General features: G+C 46.1%; 1 protein-coding gene across 6 annotated transcripts in view; it reads right to left on the bottom strand.

The window, feature by feature from the left end:
* Window positions 1–15,705, bottom strand: part of satb1b (SATB homeobox 1b) — a 73,919-nt gene that overhangs the window by 28,874 nt on the left and 29,340 nt on the right. For 4 of the 6 annotated variants that reach the window (XM_030102025.1, XM_030102027.1, XM_030102024.1 and 1 more), the window contains exons 6-9: window positions 13,408–13,519; window positions 12,127–12,204; window positions 7,912–8,417; window positions 3,559–3,771 (exon numbers count right to left, since the gene is read on the bottom strand). In XM_030102025.1, the coding sequence (XP_029957885.1) occupies window positions 3,559–3,771; window positions 7,912–8,417; window positions 12,127–12,204; window positions 13,408–13,519 (909 nt within the window). The remainder of the gene's footprint in view (window positions 1–3,558; window positions 3,772–7,911; window positions 8,418–12,126; window positions 12,205–13,407; window positions 13,520–15,705) is intronic. The other 2 variants (XM_030102030.1, XM_030102029.1) reach the window with 1 other exon arrangement.

Raw genomic sequence — 15,705 nt, 5'->3', positions numbered from 1 at the left:
CTCAAAACGCCAAACACTGCTTTCAAACGGTTTACAAGAAATTTCCAAAGCATCACAAGTACGTCAGTGAATCCAAATGTTGACACACTCACACACTCCCATCAGTTATTGAGCCTCAGGTAGTTTCCCGGTCTGCTCCTGAATGGAGAAAAGGTCTTTACCTGGTTTTGTTTTTGAGGAAAATTTGGTAAAACTTCAACAGATTCAATGATTAAGTGGACAGAAATTCATAAAATGAAAAAAACTGACTTTTGTGTATTCTAGAAGACAAAATAAACGCTTGAAAGAACTTGACGCCAGTGTTGGACTAAAACCTTCAGATCTGATCTTTAGGATGTTGGATTATTACATTATAAATGTCTTCCTTTATTCCCTTATATACAAACTACACAGCAAATTTTCCAGTGTTGAATTAACTCTGAAAGTGTTAAAGAGTGGTCTCATATATACACTTTTGTAGTGTTAAAATCTCAACACTGACCAGTGTTAATTTTCTAATGATGACACTTTGTAGAGTTATATTAATATTCCTCTCTGTTGGCCAGTGTTCCTGTTTAACTCTATACAGTGTTAATTCTTAGAATGAACACTTTAAAGTGTATATTTTAACACTTACATTTAACATTACAACAGTGTATATATGAGACCACTCTTAACACTTTCAGAGTTAATTCAACACTGTAAAATTTGCTGTGTACATCAACTTCCCAGCTTCTTTACTCTGGAGTCTTCAGATATCACCTTTAAAAGAGGCTGAAGTGTTGAAGTTATTGACCAAATCAAAGAGAATCGGGTTAAAATTCACCTCTGGAGAGAAGTTTGGACGATCTGACCTGAATGTCAGATTTTTGTAGCTTTCAAACGGTGAAGCCAAACGCTGGCGGACACGCCTACAAACACACATGGCAGAATCCCAGATCTCAATTCTACACTTTTTCAGATATATTTAGTCCAATTTTAACCAAATGGATGAACTTTGTGATGAAGTATTAGTTTTACTAAACCAGTACTGGGTTAAAGCATCTTTAGGTGCAGAGCGCTGCTCATGGAAATGTCGACACTTCCACTGATTTCAACGATTCCAATCTCAACATAAAGCATCAATTTTAATGATACTTTCAGGTCCAAATGGCGGTTTGGTCCAGGAGCCTCCTGTTTGACATCCCTGAAGCCGTACAGACCCCCAGACCGCCTCTCACCATCACTCATTCACCAAAACACGACAGCGATGGAGGGATCGTCAACATTTCTTTAATCTTAATTTGGAGAAACCTTTTCTCTAACAGACACATGCAACCTTTGACCCCAGCTGCTCTGTAAATGAACCAAGTCCTAAACTTCTCGGAGACGGTTCCACTTTACTTCAGAACTTTCTAAGACTTCTCTCCGCTCGGACGCTTCCCGGGGTGAAAGTGCGTTTGCGTCACTGCCGAGTCTCTCCGCCGCCGCACTCGCACAGCCTCCGATTGTAGAGGCGAGCCGTGAACTGCGAAGTGGCCCCGCTGAAGTTCAGCGCCGCTGCCTCCCTCATAATGCGGCTCTCTCTCGCCGGGCTTTGTGGAGACGCCGCCGAGGGGGTTTTCAGTGGGAGGCTGGGTTCTGCCGGCGGGCGGGGCCGCGCTCCGCTCCTCACCTAAATAAAAGCCAAATCCTGGCCGCGGCGCAGGACAGAGGCGGCCTTTGTGCGCCGCTCTCACCTCCCAGACGCAGCCCACCGCACTTCAAATGGGCTTAAGTGGTAGAAAGTTGCCACATACCTTTCAAATGAGGGACACCAAGTTGTGCGGTGGTATGCAGCCATTTTTTTTTTTTTAAAGAGGGAAGCGACTAAACGCCGTTTGATCTTTCCGCGGAGCCCGCCGTCGCCGAGCGAGCTTTAATTTTTTTTTTTTTTCTCATCCCCTCCCCGAAATGGGAGGGCTGTTAATGCCGCCTAATGCATGGTAAAAGGTCAAAATTAGCACAAAAAATTATCCATCATTTGTGCACCGTTCTCACCTGTGCGCGGAGGGTGGGGAGGATGCAGAGCTCATTTACATGCAGAAGAAGAATGTAAAGTATGTTCATCGTGCGCTTTATTCCACCCGTTTGCAGACACGCTGCCGTCTCATACAATGGGCTGGAATTTAAGGTGTGTGTGTGAGTGTGTGTGTGAGAGGCGTCTCTACATGTAATGCACCGACAACTTAAACAGCAGCAGCATGAATCGTCTGAATGCACGAGGAAGTCTTCGGGTTAAGTCTGGACTGATTCTCCAGGTTCAGCTGGTGCAACGTGTCGCCTCACTGTCAGGTTCAAGGTTCAACGCTCCGTTTCCTCAAACTCTTCACCGATAAAATTGTCCAAACACAACGTTTCAACTGAGAAACAGCAGCCATCCTCAAACTTTTCTCTAATAAAACGCTGAATAAATGAATAAAAATGAAAACAGAGTTAAACCAAGAACGAACGCCAGGTTTAAACATTTCAAGTGAAAGCACATTGTTTCCCTTTCAGAAAAGTTTCACATTTACACGGTAACTTTTTGAAACAGCAGAAACTCTGAAAACGATGTATTTAGCATGTGAGACCACGGGCGACATTAACAATGGGAGAACATTACGAGCTATGCTTTAAAACTATGAAGTCCAGGAGAATCTGGACTGAGAGTCAAGACCGTCTGGACGAAAACACTACGGGAGCTCTACCTTTTCTGAAAAGTTACGTTTTCCTCCACAGATATGTGGTTGAAGGGTTTTCGAAAAATTAAGTCGTTTTCAAAAAGTTACGTTGACGTGTAAACGGAGTCAAAGTTAACAGTCCATAAGACTGTTTGCCAGTTTCCCTACACCACGAGTTGGATAAAACAGCAGAGACGAAGATGGATGGAACCTGGTCTCTGTTTGGTAAACGGTTCTTCCTGACCTGACCGGAGGGAACAATCGTAAACAATAACATCGCTTTTCCAGTGTTCAAACGTCTGTCTTTCTCTGGACTGCTTCAAATCATCGATAGCTTTTTTTTTTTTTTTCAGGGTTTTTTTTTTTTTTTGGTGGAAGTCTGGAAAACCAGACTAAACATTTCATTAGATTAACTTGTGCTTCAGCCCCACCCACTGCCCCCACCTGCCCCCCCCACAAACAACAGCCTCCACCTCTTCGTTAAATCTGATAATTACTGTTTGTCTCAATATTTCTACTTGAAATACAGAAGCTGAGGAGCAACACACCAAAGTTTTCTACGCAGCTTTATCTTTTACGTTCCTCCTATCCGCATTGTTTATGGAACCCAGCAGTGAAAACATATCTGTTCCTTTTCATTAACAACACTCAGATTTGTACTGAACAGTCTCGCGAAGGCTCTTTCTGTCACGGCCGCCGTTCTATTTTGGAGAGCAAACAGCAGAATGTAAATATGATTACTTCTGATGCACAGCAGACGCGCGCCACCGCGTTATGATGCACGGTCGTCCAGTAGCTGCAGCGGTGCAAACACAACTCGCCGGCCGGCTACCAGGGGAGGCATCTGTCTTCGCTGCGGCCCTGCCGCTGCATGCTGGGTGAGGCGAGGGGTGTGTACCTGCACGGGTCGGCTGGGCGGCGTGCTGATGAGCGGGGCCGAGCCCATGGCGGAGGCCGCCGTCAGGCTGCGCTCCCTCTCCTCCTGGTAGATGCGGTCCCGCTCGGCCTCCGGCAGCTGCAGGAAGTTCTGCATGGCGCGCAGGTTGACCAGCAGCGACTGGGACGCCGTCTTGGGGTCTTCCTCCTTACGCAGGATCTCGGACAGCAAGCCCTGCGCGGCCAAAGCACAGAGAGGCGAGTTAGGAGGCGAGAGGCAGCTGAAAAACTTCAGTGTCGGGATCAGGGTGGCGACCAGGAAGGAGGGCAATAGAATTAGAGGGTTATGAAATTAGGCTCTAATGACGATGGAGATGCGATGCTCTCACAGCCGCTTCCACTGAAACTAATACGGCCTTTCTCACAAGTCTGCCTGGAACACAGACACGGGATGTTTGAGGTCTTCCAGTCATCTTCAGAACTGGGAATTCCCAGTTTTTTCTGAAGTTGGGGAGTTTTAAAATAACTTGTGATCACTTGAGATAGGGATTCTGAGTCTGAGTTTCATGGAGCTGGTAAATTCACAGTTTAGGGTTGGGAGCGAATCGACATATAAAAAAAACAAACGAAAAAATTGTGGCCTTTTATTATGGAATTTTTCAAAAAGACAGTTTCCTCAGCACAAGCACACATGACGTGGTGTTGAGTGGCATCGGAGATGTCTTTCTCTTTTCATGACTCTATGGAGGCAAATGTCATTCAGCAACTTGCACAAGTGCAGAATAACTGTGTCTGTGCCAAAGTTGTGTTTTTCTTAATTTACAGGCAGACTGAGCAGGAATTCTGTGTTTTGAGTGGCTCCGATCACAGCCGTTGTGTAAACGGACACAAAAAACAGGACAAAAGTTTTGCGTTTTCACTTGAAAATGTTGCGTGAACGGGGCATAAAACAAAAGCTACATATTGAGGCCATTGTGAAGATCCAGAGTTAAAGTCACGAAATCGTTCTTCATGTTCTCATCACTGCCTGCAGATCAGTTCTCTGTCGTCGGTCTACAGACGCTCCCTGAATGTTGTTGTTCGCTGAAACTTCCGCCTGGCGCCCGAGCCCGTCGGAGTTCCTGAATTCGACGTGGATCTTGGACATTTTCTTGGAGCCGCATGTTTTCTCGGATAAGAGGCGCCGCCGCTCGCCTGTAACGTCTTGTCTTGTTCGGCGGGCAATCAGTGTATCCTCTGTTTACTTTTCAATAGCGCTCAATTCCATCATTATGAAGACGGCGATGACTCCATTATCAGAGACGCGTGATTGGGCCTTTTCATCAGCGCCTGGCCACACACTGTGCGAACCATCACTCCGCTTTTTCTCATCATCAATAGGTGTGATTTAGTAATAAAACAAGGTGATGGGAAAACATGCTCGTGCTTTTTTAAAATTATATATTTACGCAGCTCTCCGGCGTTTAAGTCCTCTCGGGCTGGCGATGGGAGCCGCTGTTTGTCTGACTATTAAAAAAACGTAGGCGGCTACATGTGTGGCGGTTAAACATCCACGTTTGTGGCAATCAGGCAAGACTGAACACAAAAATCAGACGTTTTTATTAGCGAGGAAGAGTTTCGAGGCGACGCGCTGGTGGAGTGTTTCGTGTTTGAACCGTGTGACTTGTTGGTGTCTGCATTCTTCTGTGTGTGTGTGTGTGTGTGTGTGTGTGTGTGTGTGTGTGTGTGTCTGCTTATCATTCTCCACCGTCAACCCCTATCACTGTGCTCCATCGGTTTCCTCATAAAACAACTCTATAAATAAAAGAGAGGACCTGAGCTCCTCCCCGACGTCTCCTTCCATCCACCTCCTGCATCTTGGTGTCAACCCCCCCCCACCCCCACCCCTCGCTCCCCCTCCCCCCATCAGCCTTTTATTAACACGGGCTCGTGGAAAAAAAAAAAAAAAAAAAGAGCGCAAACCTAATAATTAATCCTCCAAAGGCGAACTCTCCAACGGCGCATTGGGCTAATTCCTCGCATCAGACGCAGATAAGAAGGCTGTGTTTGTGTGGGTCTGCACAGAAACACAACTGTCTGGATCGACTCCGAGACACACACACACACATACACACACACACACACACAAGCATCTATCTTTTGACGGGAGGGAAGTTTCTGTACATTCAAATAGATTCTTATCTTCCGCCCCTCCTTTTCTCTCTTGCTTCAAAGCAAATGGAGTAGTAACAAGGTCTGCTGTCAACCCCAATACAGGCTGCAGGCCTGAAGATATTAACACTGCCATCTGCGTGCGTGTGTGTGTGTGTGTGTGGGTGTGTGCTGTGTGTATCAAGACCTCTGACTATGAAGTCGAACCACATATTACTGGCAGGGATTTTGGCCTTTTCACATGTCAGACTGTCTTCAAGTACAGTTAAAAAAAAAACCAGAGGTGCTGGGTTACCGGAGAGGAATGATCTATACGCTGAGGGATCAAACTGCACGACGTTCCGATTATTTCTCAGTGAAAGAGAGTGCAATAAGTGTTTTTACAACTTCCTTCATGTGACGCTGGTCATGAAGCCCTCTGTCGGTGCAGAGATCACGGAGGAACGGGCGCACTGTGAGTTCTAAAAGGATGTGAAAAGCCGGATTGTTGAAAGTCTGGTAACGATATGGACTCTTTAGCTGCACCCTATAACTTCAGGCGCACTCGATTCTCACAAGCAATAGACGTTTTCCGGGAAGTTTTACAGACGCTTTCATGGACTTTTTGAAGATACTGCCGGTGCTCCAAAGGTTTTTATGAACCTATGAATATCTGGGTCAGACGAGGCGTGACATCCATTTATCTATCCGTTTCCTATACTTGCTCTGGGCTGCAGGGAGCTGGAGCGAATCCTGACTGTCAATGGGGGAAACGCAGGGAACACCCTGCAGTCATCTAGATTTCTAGATTTCCACTGAAAATGACCACAGTATTTAAAATGAGAGCGAGTAGCTGCTGTTGGACACGTACTGTAAACTTGTTGGTTGTATCGTTTCGTATTCATACGTAGGTTTATTTATCTACTGAGTAAGTTATCCATCCATGTGAATCAGATGATTTCAGATAGCAGAACCGCTCAATTCTGGAGTCTGCTCCCTCAGAATGGATAAACCTGAAAATGCTGGCTCAGCATCTTGGGCTAGAAAAACTGCTGAGGTTCTTCTGGCTTTTCTAACAAATTTACAACTTTCTTTTCCTTAACTTGTTGGTTTAATAATCCCTATGCGGCATTTCGTGTCTGTGTATTTCTGTGGTTGTGCCTTGAATAGATACTACAGTATTTTTTTTTATTATTATTATTATTTTTTGCATTTTTGGAGCTTTCACTTGGATGGAAATCTGTCAGTTGACTCTCGATGTGGTCTTGAATGAACCGAACATGTGTTGGTGGTTTTATGTTTGGTCTGGACTATGATTAGAAATGACTCAAGCTGTGGATGAACACAAAACAAACGATTAAACCGCCAGTGTTTTGTGACGACATTTCTCCCCCCGAAGACTAGAAGCCTTTCGGCATTTGACTTTTGTTTTACTAAACAATGCACGTCTGAAACGACCGGCATTCATGGGTGAGCTCAGAGAGGAAGTGGAGATGGTTGGTCGGACAGACGAATCCGATGTGGTAACTCCAAAACAACTTCAACACAAACATGTATTAGGATTGTGATAGGAAGTCAAAACACCAACAGAAAAATAAAACACGCAGCGAGAACATGCAAACTCCAACATCTAAAGACGTGAATAACCGTGCCAACCACGGCACCACCGTTCAGCCTCGACACAACAACAAAGCAGGAAAATGATATTACAGTTCAACTGCTGCTTCTAATGCACCGTTTCCATACTGAGAGAGTGAATAATTCTTCAAGGTCGGTCATTAAAATACCAGAGATTTTAAAGTCTAATCAAATCAACTGATATTAGAGTCCTTGAGAAACACTGATTCTCTGGTGGACTGTTTTAATTCGACTGATTGAGAACATGCAAACTCCACGCAGGAAGGCCTCTGAGCCTGGAACTGAACCGGGTGCCCATCGCAACCGTATTTAACATTAAATTTAGAAAACTGTAATTAAAGTCAAATCGGGAAGGAAATCAATAATTCCAGGACTTTTCAAGGCTGCTCCTTCACAAACTGTCCCAAATTATTTGCCATTTTTAAAACATCGGATTGATTTCAGAGACCTTGACGAAGCTCAACTCCACATATTTATTTCGTTTCAATCTGAGAATGTTTGCTCTCAGTGTGGAGCTTAATCACAGTACGAAAACGCACATCAGCGAGCGGGTCTGGAGGCGGAGAGACAGATTTCAGCGCCGACAGGAGGCGTTCCCCGTCCTCACCTGGGTTCTGTTGAAGGCCACTCGGGCGAAGACGGCCTGCGAGATGCCGGCGCGCTTCAGCTCGTCCCTCACCCACTGGTAGATCTCGGAGGACACCTCGGTGTTGGACGCCACCTGCGGCTCCAGGGGCTTGCTGTGGGAGTTGCGGTTGACGGGCGGGTGGTTGAGGTACTGCTGCGACAGCGACTGCTGCGCCAGCAGCCGGTTGACGGCGTACTGCTGGTTGAGGATCTGGGCCATCACCAGCTGCTGGTTGACCAGCTGGGGGCTGATGGGCGTGGACACCAGGCCCGGGTGGTGCAGGCCCGGGAGCTGGGGCTGCCGGCCGCCCGTCTGGCCGCCGTGCGGCGGCGGGGCGTGGGGCATGGGCGGGACCGGCGAGGAGGGGGTCTGCTCCGCCGTGCTGCCGGGGATGGGCTGCTGCTGCTGGGAGAAGCCTAGGTGGTTGTGGTTGTGGTTGTGGTTGGAGCCGGGCGGGGAGAGGTCGGACAGGCCGTCCATTTCCGCTGAAGGAAGGAAGAAAGGAAGAATTAGCAAATTACTGCTGGAGCCCTGATTTAAAGTCAAGAAGCAAAGAAAACGGAGGGAAGGAATAAAACGAGTGTCGTAAAAACTTCAACTTAACCATCGGGAGCATCAGTTTAACGGCACCATACTCATAGTCTCTAATTGGAAGACAGGAAACAGACGCGGTCTGCATCAGATCAAGTGTTTGGCCTGGAGTGTGCGCTCGCTCACATTCCTGTTTGCTTTCTGTGGGAAGGAGACGCATTTCTCCAGCCGGCTGATATCTGGGAAACCAGAGCGACCGCGGACATCAAACTGAAGGAGTTTAGTGTCTCTCTGCCCCCCCCCCCCCCAATCCCGAATGTGACACAGCTGATCAGACCGGTTAGAGCAAACGAAGATGCAAACGCAGATAAAAGAGCCTCATTGTGTCTGACCTGTGTCTTCCACAACACATGCCTTGGAAATTAAGTACAGAATGTCTGCGGCCTCGTCATGTGAACAAAAAAAAGACAGTGGAGTGTGTGTGTGTGTGTGGGTGTGTGTGTGTGTAGGTAGAAGATAAATATGTGCCGCGGAGGCAATACGCACAAATCTGATTCCCCTTTTCTGCATCCTTTAATTCTAAAATCAGGAACACAAGCTGGCCAATACGACATTTTTAGGAGAGGACGGCTCAATTATGAATCTGAGGAGAAAAGAGGAATAACCTGAGAGCGAGTGCAGCGAAACCGATTTAACTTCAGCTCTCTGAGTGGAGAAAAAAGGAAAAAAAAAAAAAAAGAATCTGTGTGCCGTCATTTAATGGCATTTTGGAGACTTTTGCAGCATCCCTTGCTCTGGGAATCTTTAAGTCCATAATGGCTGCGAGGGAATATTTTAAGACAGGTTTAAATTATGTGCTTAGAGGACGAAAACAATGATTTAAGATTGGAAAATGCTACCCACAACAGAGCGGATGAGCGTCCTGGAGCCGGCGAGTGTTTTCAGGTTGCTTCTCGTGCGTGTTCGGTACGCCGAGTGAGGGGGCAGCGTTTAAGAATTCATAGGGATGATGGCAACATTAACACCTCAGAAGTGAGCTGCGGCCTCCACATCCCACTGAAGAAGAAGAAAAAGCCTCGTACCGAATTGTGAAAAGCGTGAATTGCTGTTTACGTGGGGGGGGGGGGGGGGGGGGGGGGGGGGGGTGGGGAGAACGGGTGGGGTGGGGGAGTTGGGGGGTCTTCAACAAGCTGATTTTTTTCTATTTTTTTTATTTCCAGCAGATGAAAGATTAAGTGCATGGATGTTTCCCAAAAATACCCACAATAATCGTGTGTTTGAGCCGCCTGTTTCTTAACTGTCAGCGAGCACAAAACACCCGGCCAAGACGGGTCTATTGAGCGTTTGTGGAAAACAAATGATGTGGCGGTGAAGAGGGGGGGTTTCAGTGGGGGTGGCGTTAGGGATGAGGAAGGGGGGGGGGGGTTGCAAAACAAAACAAAAAAAAAAAAAAAAAGAAAAAATCTTGGTAATAATCACATCTCTTCCCATATAATCCCTGGCATTCCCTGGCTCTGATGGTATGGCGTGCCTATTCACTCACATGTGAATGTGTGTGTGCATATGCCTGCTCACACACACTGCTGGGGGGCATACTCACAACACACAAACACACAGGCACACGGAGGCATTTCCATGCAAATTGAAAAGAGAAGGGGTGACAGAAGAGCATGGCAGGCCCTGGGAGAAAAAGGCTGCCACAGAAGCGGGAGTCCTCGTGTGGAATCCTGCCACAAAAGAGCCCCGGATTAAAGACACAATGGGAATGGGATGTGGGCTGCAGGAGGGAGGGAGGGGGGGGGGGGGCGAGGGAGGGAGGGGGGGGTGACTCACAGAGAGAGAAAGAGAGACAGAGGGAGTGACCCAACTCTCACTCCCGTGTTGGCGTCGCTGCAATAACAGCAGGAAGGTGGAGGTGGAGGTCGTGTGTTGAGAGGAACCTGAAAGCACCTGTGACCAGGTACTTACCCCCCCTAACCCCGCCCCGCCCCCACCCCACCCTCCACAGTCAGACTCCAACTAAAGTGAGAAAAACTCCCTCAGCTGATTTCTGGCTCTCACTTCAACACCGAGCCTGAGACTTTTCTTCCTGTGTGAGAACTGCATGTTCTACCTGGGTTTTTTCCCTCCCTGGTCTATTCCAGTCGCGGCCAGTCGATGCGCTGAACGACAGAACTCGACGCTGAACGACGCGCCGGAGCAGAGTCAGTCTATCATTGCTATGCAGGAGTGCTTCCTGGAGTGCTGGTGGGATCATTCGTGGCAGGCTGGCACTGCTGCTCGCAGATACCTCCGCACTCCTTTAACCGCCGGTCCGTGACCGAGCGGGGAGGCTGCTCTCGTCTCAGGCAACATTGTAAATAAGAAGCGGTCAACAAGTTAGTTTGTCTCCATGTCCGGATGTGGAAAAAGAGTAACGAGAACCGCTCAATGAACACGTCGAGTGCAGATATATTCCCTTCTTTCATTCTGTTTACTCACGCAACATGAAACGCAATTAATATAGATTAAAAAATAAATGAGTTTTAATCTTGATTAATCGGAATTAATCCACAGCAACACTGTGATTAATCTGATTACAGCTTTTAATCGTTTGACAGCACTAGAAAAAAAAAAAAAATGGGATTAATTGCGGACTTTAAACTGATGGTATAGAGCAGGGGTGTCCAACATGAGGCCCATGGGTCAAAATCAGGCCCGCAAGAGGCTCCAATTCAGGCAAACCACCCAGGAAATGGTAAAAATGTCAACATGCTGTCAAAGCCATGCTGTCAGGGTCCTTTTTTTTCTGGACATTTTCACTGTATTTTGCATCAGAAAGTATCAATAAAAATCGGTTCCATGTCGAGATTGTTGGACTTTTTGGTGGCAACTGTTCGCTTACTGGTGTGCGATGGTCACCTCCAGCTCAATTCTCAAGTTTGAAAAGAGCTAAATGAAATACGGTAATACGTAAATCGATGAAGTTACTGAGAAAATAGAGAGAAAGAGTCTTATTTTGGGTTTCTTGTGACCTTTGACCCCTCCACCCCCTCATTCATACCTTGATTTGAATAATATTAATATCAAGAAAGTTTCCTGGTGTGTAACTAAAAAGTTTATGATGCAGGTCACATGACTTTTCATGCTGAGCCGCCAAACACCATCTTATGTTTCCCTACTTCTTTATGTCCTTGTTAAAAAAAAGGGAAATAATAGAAAACACTGAAAATTACTGGTATTTAAAAAAAAAAACAAGTGACTTTAAAATGACTTTCTTTGTTTCAAGGATCAGCGTGATTAAAATGGAGATTTATTTAAGTGAAGTTAACATTAAGTATTCAGTTCAGGCTTTTAGAGAAGGAGCTTTCAGTGTGTGTGTGTGTGGGTGTGTGTGTGTGTGTGTGTGTGTGTGTATATCTTCTAAATTTAAGCAGGCACATTGTGACGACTGAAACTTGCTCCATACAGAGAGCAGCGATACGTTTCTCTCCTGACAGCAGGGGTTAAATCGTGCACGGAGGTTATGGGAAGCTTCCAAGGAGTGAATGTATGCCAGAGCGACGTCCTCCAAAAGTGACAAAACCAAGGGTGTGTTTACGTAGTGCGTGCATGCACGTGTGTGTGTGTGAGAGTGTGTGTGTGTGTGTGTGTGTGTGTGTGTGCGCCCACGTTGCAACATACCTAGTGCATTGGCACGCGGGCTCTCGCGGAGGACACACGTCCCCAGGTAGCCCTCCAGCTGGGAGGGTTGGCGCATGCCTGCACAGTCGGATGGCAGGGGCACGCACACGCACACACACACACACACACACACACACACACACACACACACACACACACACGTTGCAGAGTTGTGAGGAAAGAAACACACAAGGGTTAAGGCTTTCTACAGCGTTCTGTCTCTCTCTCTCTCCGTCTCGCTGCAGCTGAAGCAGGAATATGACATTTAAAGCATCTCGGAGGCCAGACTGGCAGCTGCAGCTTTTCAGGAACAGTAAACCGCATCCAAAACAACTGGGACAGAAAACGTGTAGGAGGAGACACGGGTCCTCAAGTAAATAACGTTCCGAGTGTAAGTTGCCACTTTAACAAAAGAAGGAGAAGAAGAAGAAGAAGAAACAGAAAAAAAAAGAAAACAAAAACAACATCAGATAAGATGTGATCACAACACGCTATTTGCATGAAGGCTGAGAAAACATTTTGATATAATATCTCATCTGTCATCGCTGAGAGCAGCGGCGCACTGGCAAAAGGAGGAGAGGAGAAAAGATGGCATTCAACAGATTGCTAAAGCTAATATCTCAGCGTTGCTCCGCCTCACAACAGCGTGCCGTTCTGCTTAATCAAAAGACATAAAAATATATCGGAATTCAATCTCCAGCTTGGGTGCTGCTGGTATTATATAACTCCATTTCCTGGCAGGTCAAAGGGGATTTTTTTTTTTTTTTATTTTGGAGGTTGGGGGGGGGGGAGATTATATAAAGCATGCGTTAGTGGAGGCTTGATAAGAAAATGTAATTGAATTTGAGACTAGGCGGTGGCCGGTTGAAGTCATTGCTCTCTTTTGTTCACTGGAAACTAAAAAGTGTTGCAAACGAAAACAACCAAAAGAGACAAAAAAAACCTAGGCCTTCATTTGACTGTGGCATTAGTGTTAAGTTAATGCAATAATGGATAAATCGAAGATAACGCTGCGCGCGACTGCAAAGCTGCACCGAGGAGTAATTTTGAATTATTAGATAACAAGATAAAAATGTATTTCTGCTTCATGCAACAGCAGGAAGACAAAGAGACGGTCGCTTAGAGAACATATTGTAATGCTGCCTGCCTGGCGTGCATGTGTGGAAAAGCGTGTGTGTGTGTGTGTGTGTGTGTGTGTGTGTGTGTGTGTGTGTGTGTGTGTGAGAGTAAGAGACAAAAAAAGTGTGAGCGCCATACTTTGCGCCCCTCCGTTTTGCTTACCCATCATATCTTTTGTCTTCTTGAAATGTTTATACCAGCGCCCAAATTCCTGACACTTCGCCGCCGACACATTTGCATAGTAAGTGCTGTTCACAATGGAGGAAATCATACTCTGAAAGAGAGAGATTGATTGAGAGAGAGGGAGAGAGAGCGAGAGAGAGAGACTTTAGATTCCCATTGTGGAAAACACGGACATAATATTAAAGCTTGTGAAACATGCAGTAACACTGTAGCTTGTCAAAACAAATGAAATATAGGGATACGCTAACAAGGAAAAAAAAAAAGTCTCAAACATGCAGAAAGTTTCAGTTTTTTCCCTCTGAAGGTGAAATAATCACATTAAATAAAGCTTTTCTTATCAAATGCCGCTGAGTTTGAACATGTTGGGGTGCATTACGGGGTCAGCCGAGTTGCATCTGTTGGTATCGAGCAGCAGGAGAGATATTTACCATCAAACAGGAAAAAAGAAAGCTCAGTTAATATCAGCACCTGGGGAGTCGGGCGATGTAAACAGATAAACCTCTTTTATTCTCCAGCTCTTTATTTATACAATCTGTTAAGGACAACAACTTCAAGCAGATCGGAGCATGTCGTTCAGCGACAGCACGCAGTCGGCTCTTTGCCCTCTCAACATCGACTTCACCCGCAAAAAAAAAAAAAAAAAAAAACCAAAGAGCTGCCTCTTTCTCAGCTTTTTTCCTTTCTTCCCCACCATCTCGTTTCATTAAAATGAATGTTTTAACACCTTGCCGGCCTGCGGGTGAATAGCGAGGTTGGTGCGGGAGAAATTGTTTTTGATTGTTATAAATATTCAAAGGAACCAAACCATCTGTTTTCAAATTATAGGTATGCCATCTTTATCATTTTTCCATAATATATGCGCCGGGAGGACGGCGTGGGGGAACCTTCTGGATGCGAACGGGTTTCTCCGGCTCCTGCTTCGGTCTGCACAAAAGCAGGGCGACAGCTGAGCCATCGGAGAGGTCGCTCCGTCTCTGAACTCTGACCTCCGCTACAGCTGCAATGCAACTGGCGCAAACACAAAACAAGAGTCAAGGCCTCAAAAAGCCCCGTGCATGTAACAATCGATTTCTGGACCCTACATACAGCCACATATCAGCAGAAAAACCACCTTTCTTTCACGCTCCTACAGGATGTAATACAGCAAATCTGACGACTCGCTCAGCAGAAAGCACCGAAGCAGACACAATCTGAGTCACTTCTGTCCAAACTCCTGCTAACGTATAATCATTGGATTACTGCAAACGCTTCTGCGAAACAGCACGTAAAAATGGAGCTGAAAGAAGAATTCATGGATCACTGTAAAGGCCACAAAAGATTTATTTTTACGAGCAGACGGCAAAATTGAGACAGAACACTTTGACAGACAGGAAACTGAAGAACTTCAGTGGCTAAAGTCATGTTGCCTTGTCCATCCTAAGATGAAATTAATCACATAAAGACGTCCTGGGAGGATCAGAAGTATCTGATCCTGACAGATTTGAGGGTTTGTTTTTTTTTTTTAGCTCTTTGGACGTCTGAATCGATCAGCTCAGACGATTTCATTTTTTGACAATAGCTTTTTGAACCTGAGCAACGTCTGCAACAAAGCAACCATGATACAACCTCCAACACTGTGGCGAAGTCGGTGGGAAATATTTCAAAGAACAAAGTGTCCAATGACCATTTGCAATATCTGCAACAGCAGTGTTTCCAACAGATGGAAACATCACAGCTTTGACTTGATACCGTGTCGAGAAGACAAACAGGCAGCAATGTGGCAAAACTGAACTCATGTGGTCGAATAAAGCCACTTTCCAGGCCAGTCCACCAAGAAAACAAGCATCAGATTGAGAAATGATCAATTCTGAAACACAGGACTGGGATTGGGAGTCAAAAACTGATGAGGAGAGAAGGAAGTGGAACCCAAACCGCCAGTCACCGCTCACCAATCCAAACGACGTGCTGGGAGTCAAGACTGGTCCCAACCCGCCGCGTCTCAGGAGCCATTTTAGAGCAAAGTATTTCAAGCAAAAAGGTAAAACTTCCGTGGCGTTTTGGGTGTGTGTTTACACGACAACAGTGCCACAGAAAACAACTTTTTGGGAAGCAGTTCTTCCGCACATGCTCAGTAGACGGACAACAGCAATGTAAAATTTTTCAGAAACAAAACCGCAAAACGATGCGTTTCCACCTGGAACGTGGTCGTGAGGACGGGGCCTCAGAGAGGCTGTGAACCAAGTCGCCGGTAGGAGTTCCCAGGTCTGCTCCCGTCACATCCTGACAACCTCATAGCAG

Source organism: Salarias fasciatus, chromosome 11 (genome assembly GCF_902148845.1).
Source record: "Salarias fasciatus chromosome 11, fSalaFa1.1, whole genome shotgun sequence".
NCBI classification, from domain to species: domain Eukaryota; kingdom Metazoa; phylum Chordata; class Actinopteri; order Blenniiformes; family Blenniidae; genus Salarias; species Salarias fasciatus.
The sequence above is the reverse complement of the archived record's forward strand: the minus strand, read 5'-3'. Positions and strand labels throughout refer to the sequence as shown.